This window comes from Ipomoea nil, unplaced genomic scaffold (assembly GCF_001879475.1).
Source record: "Ipomoea nil cultivar Tokyo-kokei standard unplaced genomic scaffold, Asagao_1.1 scaffold2144, whole genome shotgun sequence".
Lineage (NCBI taxonomy): Eukaryota > Viridiplantae > Streptophyta > Magnoliopsida > Solanales > Convolvulaceae > Ipomoea > Ipomoea nil.
In genome coordinates this window covers 1,080,503-1,091,788 of record NW_017618572.1, presented here as the reverse complement: position 1 = coordinate 1,091,788, position 11,286 = coordinate 1,080,503, and the positions used below count along the sequence as shown (strand labels likewise).

At 32.1% G+C, this 11,286-nt stretch overlaps 1 protein-coding gene across 1 annotated transcript; it reads right to left on the bottom strand.

The window, feature by feature from the left end:
* Window positions 1-2,093: 2,093 nt before the first annotated feature.
* Window positions 2,094-9,031, bottom strand: LOC109148589. Its single transcript, XM_019296324.1, has 11 exons — window positions 8,891-9,031; window positions 6,577-6,703; window positions 6,239-6,350; window positions 5,803-5,902; window positions 5,165-5,243; window positions 4,903-5,074; window positions 4,730-4,810; window positions 4,419-4,597; window positions 3,653-3,706; window positions 3,198-3,275; window positions 2,094-2,795 (listed from the first exon to the last, which is right to left on the bottom strand). Exons 1-11 carry the CDS (start codon window positions 9,029-9,031, stop codon window positions 2,188-2,190), a joined length of 1,731 nt encoding a protein of 576 aa, XP_019151869.1. The 3' UTR covers window positions 2,094-2,187.
* Window positions 9,032-11,286: the final 2,255 nt, after the last annotated feature.

Here is an 11,286-nt window from a genome sequence, read left to right as displayed (position 1 = left end):
TGAAAGTTAAGGGACTTAAAGTGTCCAAATTAAAAGTCAAGGACTAATTTTGGAAAATCAATATAGTCGGAGAACCATTGCTGGAATTAACTCTTATAGTTATTACTAGTTTTTTACGCGCATTGCGCGATTGAGATAATGCCCAATATTTTTTTAAATAAGTATTTTAAAGTTTATCAATGCAAGATTATATTGGAATTGTTCATGCATAGATAATTGAATGTTAAATTTGTGTATTTAAATAGGCAATTCTAAGTTTACAAATGCAAGATAATATAGTCAAGATTGATTATAGTTGTCAATAAAATAATTGTATAGGTATGGTTGAAACCAAATACAGGACATAAGGGAGAGAAAATAAAAATTAGGGCATAAATTATTAAATACTCCGTATATACTAATATTGAAGAGCTAACTACTGATTGCCAAACAAGGACATTGCGAGATAGTTTCTCACTTCAATTTGTTGTGTGCTTTGAATACTCTTTTTGTCAATAGATCTCCCAAGTAGTTAATATGATTGACGTAATTATATTTTTTATTTTTTTATATTTTTAAAACAATTATTATTATTACTATTATTATTATTATTATTATTATTATTATTATTATTATTATATCATCATACCCTTAGGTCATTTTACATGTTAATCTAAACAGCTAATTTTTTCAAATATCTTTTTACCAACCATTGATATAATTCGCTGGTCAAATTCGTTAATATAATCCGCTAACGCTAACCACTAACTGCTGATTGTCAAACAAGGATATTGTGAAGTTGTTCTCACTCTTTGTCAACAAATCCTTCAAGTAATTAATATGATTACCTTTATTAATTATATTTTTTTAATTTTTTCATGGTATTAATAAAATACTTGGTAAATAAATATATAGCATTATTTTGTATTCTAACTTTGATATTTAATTAAAAAAAATAGTGCACAAAAAAGGTAATAGACAATGTGTGAATATAATCAATTGATGAATTTGAATGTAAAGAATTTTTACATTGGAGAAATATAAAGACAATATAACTAATAAAATTATTTCTCTTAATTAATTTATTAATAATGAATTTTTTTTTTAATAAAGACATTGTAGGGACAATGTAGCAAATATAATCAATTGATGAATTTGAATATAAAGAATTTTTATATTGGAGAAAAATAAATACAATATAACTAATGAAATTATTTCTCTTATTTAATTTATTGATAATGAATATTTTTTTTTGAATAAAGGCATTGTAGACACATCATTCTAAATTAAAAAATGATATGTATTAATTTGTATTGTAGCTACTAAATTATTATTTTTAATTAATTTAATAAGAGTAAAATAGAGTACTAATTATGCCAACTTTGATTGGGATGAGGTTCGAACCTAAGACCTTTAAATTCTTATTAAAATCAATGAGTAAGTTAACGGTGAACTAACAGAAATTAACGGAAAATATAATATTTAACGGAAAAGTTAACAGAAAATCACATTCATTAAGGATAAATTAGGAAATCTTAAAGAAAAATTAAAATCTGATCAATCTGAGCCATTCATTTGATTAAAAAATTTGACCGCCATTTTTTCTACCCATTATAGGCCTAACTCTCTTGGGCTCTTATTAGTATATATATATATAGTAGATATTATGTATTACATGAAGAAGTAGAGACCAATAGCTCTAGACATCCACTATAATGTTTTTCTTGTAGCACCCCTAGCACAACAATTGTAGTGCTCAATACCATTCTCTCATCCCCTAGCACAACGTTGTATCCTTTACTCATTTTCCTCCATCATTGTGGCTAATCATAATTCGCTCATGGTATGGATAAATCTATACACTACCACTCTTAAGACTGTCACATCAAGCATTACTCTATTACTTAGAGACAAAGAGTGATATATCTTGGCCTATACATCTATCCTCACTTGTGAATGAAATAACCACTTATTCACTACCTTGCTCCCCACTTTTTTTCCCCTTATTTGTAACCACTTTCTTCTTTCATAAGTAAAAATAAAAATATTACATTGCTTTTCTCCCAACACACATGGCAATGCAAACAAAAGAAACTTATATAATAGAAGTATCATTGGATACAAGGAAACAATAACATAATGAAAACACACATCCATGATGCTAGACTAATACTCTAGTGGAAAATCCATACAACATGAATTTCATATTCAAACTTCTAGGGACTTATTCATATCACTTGAAGATGAAACATCAAACTCTTCGATATGCACATAACCAAGCTCAGCTTCAATTCTTTTATTTGCATTTTCAAAAGCTTCCTCACAAAACTGTCTAGCTACATTGTTGTCTTGACTAGAAACAATCAATCTTTGAAATTTCCTAGTCATCTCAACAACCCAAACGGAAGGAGCAACACCAAGTAGATGTCTGTGTGAACAAAGCTGATTATTTCTCACTCTTCTATCAGTTCTATGTGAACGAAGTAGATGTCTCTTGTCTGAAGCGCATAACTCATGATTGTGCCCTTTCTCATGTCTTGTAACTGTCCACACCCCATTCCCATCTACACCAAACTGAACAAATGCACCACATCCCGTCCTTAAATCAATTTTTGAATAAGCCTTAACAGTGTTTACCTTAACCTTATAACCGGCCTGAGAACAGTAAAATCTCTTCATTTTAATTGTGTTAGTAGAACCTTTATAAAGTTGTTTACCCTTCCTCACACTAAAACCAACTCTATAAGCATAATCGTTATACAACTCATAAGCTTCATCAACATTATTTACTGAAACTCCCACCAAATCTTGATCAGCTGCAAATATAAAATATAACATCAAGTATAAGAATAACAACAAAAAAATTAAAATCAATTTGATGGAAATATAATTTCTAAGTAGAAGGAGAATGTAGAATGCCTAATAAATTCAGTCATGCTCTATAAAAGAATAACATTTCCATGAAATTGACACAACTAATAAAAATGAGCAAATAAATATAAAATATATTCACTGCAACTCTGTTACATAAACATAAAATCAATGCAGAATATTCACAAAATTAATGCTAAAGTTACACAAAATACACCCATAATCAATGTAAATCATAATTCTAACAGCAAATTCATTGCACTAACAAGTAACAACACAAAAATAAAATTGAATTCATAATCAACATGAATTTCTAATTGACTGTGAAAACCAGAAGAAAAAAAAACCTGGAATTGAAGACGAGCCATCAATGTTTAAATCTGCCTGATCTGTACTTACTAAAACACCCACCAAATCTTGATTGACTGCAAATATAAAATATAACAGAGTAGCAGTGAACATTGTGAATATTGAGTTCACAAATTGTGAATATTGAGCTTGCAAATTGTGAACATTGATTTTACAAGCTGTATTTAACACAATAATTGTAAACATATAATTCTGTCATTAATTGTCAATAAAAATTTTACAAAAATCACATACATTGTAAATAATCAATGTAAATCACAAATTCAATATTTGAAAACACGAACATGAATAAATAATAATTCTAACAGCAAATTCATCACACTAACAACATAAAAATAAAATCGAATTCATAATTCATCTCCATACACGCTGAAACCAGAAAAACCATAATCAACACAAATTGCTAATTGATTGTAAAAACTAGGAAAAAAACCTGGAATTGAAGACGAGCCATCAACGTTTAAATGTGCATGATCTGTTGCCTCCTCTATCAATGAAATCAAAATTCAAAATCAGAAGAAGAAGATACACACACACAAACATAAAAAACAAAAAACAAAAAAAAACAAAAACAAAAAAAAAAAAAAAAAAAAACAACAGATGTGAACTTGCAAAGAGAAGTTAGGTTTGAAGAAAAAGATAGATGTGAACTTGCAAAGAGTAAACGTTGTTTAAACAAAATAAGAGTGAATTTTTTTAAACTAAGACGGTGTAGTTTTGAAGTAAAACGACGCCGTTTTGGACCCGGGTCCACAGAATAATTTGTCTGGTCTGCTTGTTAGTTTAAGATATTAAGTTCGGTAGAAGGCATGAGGTCAGAGTTTTCTAAGCTAAGTAAAGCGATAGAGCAATTACCAAAAGTTGCCCAAGTCCCCCCTTTTAGCAATTAATGCAGTATTTATAGGAGACAAGGGGGAACAGGTACCTGTCTAACGGCATGTGCGGCACGTGGCAACCATGCACGGGCTGAGATGGGTGGGCGGGGGGGGGGGGGGGGGGGCCACGCCAAATAGGCTTGAGCACGTGTCCAAAAATTCCTGATTTTATTGGGTATGATGTCACCAGGTTCGGCTAAGGGAACCAGGTCAGTAGGACGATTCCGACCTAATTAGGTCGGAACGAAACGATTATTATAGCGCTTACATCTAGGTGCCTATCGCTGAGCTAAGTAAGAATTTAGGTCGGGAAGGCAAGCGCACCAGGTCTTGCAGACAATAGTGTTCTCACTTTGGGAGAAGTAGCTGCCACCTGACAGGCCGCTAAATGCAATGCAGCATCTGAAGAGGAAATCTTCAGCTTGGTTGGTTTGACACCAAGTTTTTGTCTACATCCTACAGCTCCACAGTGGCAATCCTGATCTGCACCAAATTGTACAAACCTGCTACACTTTTTAGACAAACATACAAGGACATGCTTTGAAAAGATAAGGGTACTGACTTGTGATGTTTACAGAAAAAAAATGAAAACATAATAATAATAATAACAATAATAATAATAAAATCACCCCTACTGATAATCATAGCTCAGATGTTCTCCCTTTTTTATGTCACACGTTGCAAATATGCCTACTCTTGTTTCACCATCAATCGTCCTAAAAGACAATGCCATGTAAGAAATTGAAAAAATAAAAATAAGAGTTCCAAATATACCAGACATGAACATATATACAGAAAAGAAGCATACCACTTCTGCATCTCGGTATTTGGACAGCAACTATGATTAATGTATCTTGATTTGTTTCCCTTATAAGTTGCATCAATAACCGTATTCCGATTAATTTCACACAAGTAAAAATTAGTTTCCCCAAGGTGTTTCATTTTCCAAAGTCTCTCTTCACATGTCTTATCATCAATAACTGCAACAAATTTTCTCTAGGTTAGTGAAAAATACTCTCTCCAGAATATTAATTATGCTTTCAACAATATATAAAAACTGAATCTCTCACCTTCCCCAACATATTCTATAACAAACTCTCCTTGCTTAATATCTTCATCTGCAACGATTCCTGATCCACATTTCTCAGTCTGCAAGTTGCATTGGCACAGTTAGACAGTAAACTCGGTAAAGAGGGAAAAAGAAGCTTAATGTTTGCAGATATTTAAATCTATTAAAAATAAGAAATAAATAAAACTATGATAGACTTAAAAAAAAAAAAAAAAAAAAAAAAACTGATATAAATGGCAGAAATAATCTGGCTGCTGGATGGAAACATATTATCATCTATGCCCAGTAAACCAATTTCTCTGACCAATCCTTTTGGATTTATAGATATAAGAAATAATAATGTCAGAGACTCAGAATACGTATCTGCTGGATAATTTGTGTGTGTGTGTGTCTGTGTGTTTTCTGTTAAATTCTTCCAATTCCTAAAACAGCATCTGTTCAAGAATTGAGGATGATGAATGCATGGAATTATACTTGCTCTGCAAACTTTAAGGATTTAACATTTGACTGCTCTACAAGGGTTAGATCCTTGTAAATGTCCAGGTAAAATAAACTGAACAAAAAACAGGATTTAAAGGATATGGATCTAACATGCCATTAATAAAAGTTGCTTCTGGTAACACCCAAAAGTACGTATACCTTCACTATTTTCATCTTCTTGGCAGGACGTTGATGGAAAGGTTTATTGAGGCATGAACCTCCACATTTACATCCCGATGAGCAGCTAGACATTAGCATGCTGGTAGAATATAATAAACAAATAACTAATCATAAATGGAAGAAGAAAATGAATATTAATATATATTTTCAAATAGCAAAGCACACATCCTCCTCAACTAACTTAAAGAAAAATATCTCATCAGACTAGATTCAATATTAATGGGAAAGGGGGAAATGAAAGAATCATCAAATCAAACTAGGATAAAATTAAAGTATGGTTTGATTTTAGAGTGTTCCTAAGGATCAAAACCGAGGAGTTACGTGAAAGTGTGAAACCTAGTTTCAAATGTCATATATTATTTTCAAACACCAGACTTACAACTGAAATTTAATCTATTGAGTCTCGGTGTCTCACCTGCAGAGGCAATCCCTACCGCACACATCAGAAGATCCAGCCACTGAGTTGCAGGAACAAAATAAGCCATCATCTTCCAAACGCCTCTTAATCCTCTTAGTGAGATATATATCTTAATTAGTTAACAAAGAAACAGTACACAAAGGATGGAGCAGAGCTAGCCATAGAAAGAGGAAAAATTTTCAACTCAAAGATAAAAACCAAACACTTAGAAATAAAGATTACTTGAATAGAAAATACTTTACATAATGTAATATTACAAGCTATCTAAAACAAAGCAAATCAACTAGTTGAGTAATTGGCAATTTGGTATATTAACTATAATTTAACAAGGATACTGCGTTTTATAAAGGTGTATGGCTCGGGCTGCCACATATTTAGCCAGTCAGGAAGTTCAAAGTCAACAGGATCTCCAATTTCTGTTATCAATTTGCTGAATATGTTAAAACCACTAGTAACAGCACCCTGTTAAGAAATGGCAAAAAGAAGCCATAAGATGTAAGTGAGACATTCATTGGGAAGTGGGAACACATGTATATGGCCAAGCATGACCAGATTAACAGCATTGAAAAATAAATGAACATGGAAACTTGCCATAGTGTAGTTTAAGGAAGAAAAACTAGAAAAGTATCGAAGGTATAAACAAAAGGCTAATCCAAGCTTAAAATAAAATAGAAGTGACTTAGGTGTAGGAATCAGATATAGACAACATGCAGATTTCCTATAAGATGCCCATGTACTTTTGAGAATCCCTGTGAAGTAACCATGTCTGCTAGATATGTGCCCAGTTTTTGTCTAAATATTCTATATCACGTCAAAATTCAGGTCCTAAAATACAAATTTTTGTTATTGGTTTATCAACTTTCAGAACAGAAAATGTCAATGCTAATATGACATAACTGAAGAGTACCACATATGACAAATCTCATATTAAAGTAAATGGTAACAGGAAAAAATAGATCTATTAAAAGAACTAGTCCTGTGAAAAAGAATCCATGTCTAGAGAGAGAAATATATTTTGTAACATTTTAAAAGTGCAGTTTTCCTAGCTAAAAATAAAATAGAAGTGACTTAGGTGTAGGAATCAGATATAGATCTCCAACATGAAGATTTCCTATAAGATGCCCATGTACTTTTGAGAATCCCTGTGAAGAAACCATGTCTGCTAGATATGTGCCCAGTTTTTTTCTAAATATTCTATATCACGTCAAAATTCAGGTCCTAAAATACAAATTTTTGCTATTGGTTTATCAACTTCCAGAACAGAAAATGTCAATGACAATATGACATTACTGCAGACTGCCACATATGACAACTCTCAGATTAAAGTAAATGGTAACAGGAAAAAATAGATCTATTAAAAGAACTAGTCTTATGAAAAAGAATCCATGTCTACAGTATAGCCTACAGTAGGCTTAAAGGCAATTACAATGATAAGTACGTATTGCCTACAGTAGTAATAAACGTCAGTCCATAAAGGAGGAGTAAATAGACACATAATACAGCTTCAAGCAATTCAAATGATCTCTTTAAAATATTATAACACTGTTAGATGTTCAATATTTGCAGACAAGAGCATAAAAACCAATCTTTAAAAATCAAGGTCTAAACATTGGATAAGCAAAAGCAAACTTTATTTTCAAAAATAATAATAATAAAGCATCAGGATTACTGAAGCATGTGATTCATTAAAAAATCCAATGTCTTATTCTAGTTTATTGAAATACAAAACTACACAAGCAACTAAGCATACATAATATCAGTCATTTTGACCCAATTTTCTACATAGCCTCATATAGTTGACTATAAATGGTTCCCTAAGTTACCACATTATTCATTGAAACTCAATATTGTAGTTTAAAGTGAGTGGAACACCAGATCACTATACTATGTAAGTTAAATTATTTCAAGAGAATTATAATTTCCTCATTACTTTTTAATTCACCTGGTCAACAACATTTTGAATGATCCAATCTGAAAGGTAACCATTACAGAACACTATAACTATGAACTTACAACACATTTCCTGGAATTACCTGAAAATTTATTCAATCAAGTCATCATTTATCCTGCTACAGTGGTTTCACAATGAGTTTCAGCCCTGTTTTGATGTGCCTAAACACCATAAAGAAATCTGAAGCAACTATTTTACTACATCACATAATTAAATAAATGCACATAAATAATCTAAATTAAAAAATGTAGAAGATAGAGGGATCTCATAATTCCGGCCGTCATGAACAAATGACCAATTATGATTCAACCGTACTTCAATTTCAACAATTGCGCCCAATAACCAAAAGTGAGCATCACGGTGCATGTGTTGCAGACTTCTAATACCTAATGCTGATTATAAGTCTAACATATTTTAAGAACTTAAACTTCAACACAACTTCAAAAACGAAGAAAACAAAATCTTAAACGAAGATGAAGAATTGAACTCGAGAACACTACAAACCACGAAAGAGTTAAGCAATTTGAAAATTGGCCCTCATTTGATGCTGAGAAATCGTAGAATGAAAAATACTGGAAAAATTTTGGATCTGAGTTCCCAGAAAAGGAAGTGAACTAGCCTTCAACCCTAACAACGATAAATGACAGAAGAAAAATAGGAGAAAGTAAGGAGAGAACGAAGAAGAAGAAGATAATTACCCAGTGAGTTGCCCCGGTTGAGCAGTTAACTCCTAGAGTCCTAGGGAATGGAATGAACGGGAGGATGGAAGTAGTGAAGTACGGACACAGAGGAGAGAGGCGCGGTATGGAGATTTTTGGATGTTCGGTTTGATTTCGCATTTTATAGCGAGTAAAAATAAAATTTGAGCAAATACCAATTTCAATTTCACGAGTATTAATAAAATGACGATTTTGATCCACATATTTTATTTCTATCAATTTTCATCCACAATTATTATTTTAGTACCAATTTTAATCCACGACTATTATTTTAGTACCAAAATTCATCACGTCGTTCACCCATTTATTTAAGACATTCAAAAATCTAAAAATTTTAAGGGCATTTTCGTCCTTTTCAACTTAAAATTTCAATTTGAGCATAAATTAATTAATTTAAGCCCTAAGATCGATCTTAATTTGCAGTTCTCCTCATTATCCTACCTTAATTTGAGGAAAAAAATTACGAATTGGGATAGATCTTAGGGCTTAAATCTCTTTATTCATGCTCAAATGGGGATCCTAATTTGAAAAGCGCGAAACTACCCTTAATAATTTATATTTCGGCATGTCTTAGACGAATGGGTGACCGACGTGATGAATTTTGGCACTAAAATAATAATTATGGATGAAAATTGGTACTAAAACAATATTCATGGATGAAAATTGGTAGGAATTAAACATGTGGACCAAAATTGTCATTTGTGGGACCAAAATTTGTATTTGCTCAATAAAATTTAGAGTAAATTTCAATTTTGATCATGTAACTATAAGTGTCATGTTAATTGTACTCTATGACTTTTAAAAGTGTTAATTTAGTATCTTGATTATGTAAATTTATCAATTTTGATCACTCCGATCAAATTATCGGTTAAATATCGCCAAAAAAAAATTAATTAATCAATTAGTGTTTAATATGAGTGGCAAATTCGTCTTTTGAACTATGGTCTGAATTAAGCAAAGTCAGTTTTTAACTCGATTTTTCTGGTGAAATTTGGCAGCCAATTTGGCCGGAGTGGTCAAAATTGATAGAAATTGCATAGTCAAGGTACTAAATTAACACTTTTGAAAGTCGTGCACTGCAATTAACATGATTCCTATAGTCACAGGACTAAAATTGAAATTTACTCTAAAATTTAAAAATAAAATAAACAAAAAGGGTAAGAGTAAATACCAATTTTAATCTCACGAGTACTAGCAAAATGACAATTTTGATCAACATGTTTAATTCCTACAAAAACTCATCCCATAACTATTATTTTACTACCAAAGTTAATCACTCGGGTCACGGAGATGTTAAGGACACGCCAAATTCTTAAAAAGATAAGGGTATTTTTTTCCTTTTATTATTAAGATCAAAGTATTTACTGAATTGCCATTAAACTTAATAGTCTAATAATCTGCCGATGCATTTCATACCCTAATCCTTAATCCTTCATCCCTCCCTAATCAACCAGCAAATATTGCGACCCCATTTTCTACAGCATGTCTATTAAACTTTACACTTAGAAATTCAGCGGGAACTATAATTAAATAAACTGAGAATAAAGGTGGGTTGGGTCGGTATAAGCATTTCGGATACGGATCGGGTCAGAACCCCTTTTGTCGGTTTGCGTCTCGGGCGAAATTTTCGGGTGGGTCGGGTCTTGCACACCCCTACTTATAATACACAAGTCCCACGAATTAGTAGTCTAATCAATCAACCCGGATACCTTTGGAACGTGCAAATTTTGGGGAATAGGGGTATGTATCATTGGGTCTAAATCATCTAATAGCCACGAGTAACCCCATATTAACGTGGAATTTCCATCATCAATTTTTCTTTAAACTCCACCACATACTAACTCGTGGGCAGCCATAATACTTCTCCAACAATAACTTGAGTTATTTCCTATAGTAACATCAGTAAAAGTGGTTTTATGAAAATACCTTACTTTATAAACACGAGCAACTAGGGACTGAGGTTTTGTGAGGAAACGACATGCCTATTTTCCCAACATAGCTAAATTGAAAGCACGTAGGTCCTTGAAGCCCAAACTACCAACACTTTTGGGTTTACATAAACGATCCAGGTCATATAGTGAATGCCCCTACCATTTTCACCTCCCGAACCCCACCAATAGCAGTTCATGGTCATTTCCTTTCAATAGCAATACACAGGAAATCAGTTAGTTAGAAAACGCTCATAGAGAAAATAGACATAGCTTGTGCCACATTTTAAAGTAGTATTTCCTTTCCTGCCTGTGAAAATTATTTCTTATTCAATGATCCAATCCTTTGTTTGATCTTTTCCTCAATATAGGAAAATGCTAGCCTCTTATTTTTCTCAACAAAGGAGGGTAAACCTAATTATTTACCAAAATCTAATGCCTGAGCTA

What these genes read in the sequence shown, in the direction of transcription:
- LOC109148589 (XM_019296324.1), bottom strand. Translation starts at nt 9,031, where the DNA reads ATGCGAAATCAAACCGAACATCCAAAAATCTCCATACCGCGCCTCTCT. An exon ending in GGTAGGGATTGCCTCTGCAG is followed by an intron (nt 5,903 to 6,238) that starts GTGAGACACCGA and finishes ATATTCTACCAG; the next exon opens with CATGCTAATGTCTAGCTGCT. An exon ending in TGGCTCGTCTTCAATTCCAG is followed by an intron (nt 3,276 to 3,652) that starts GTTTTTTTCCTA and finishes TTATATTTGCAG; the next exon opens with TCAATCAAGATTTGGTGGGT.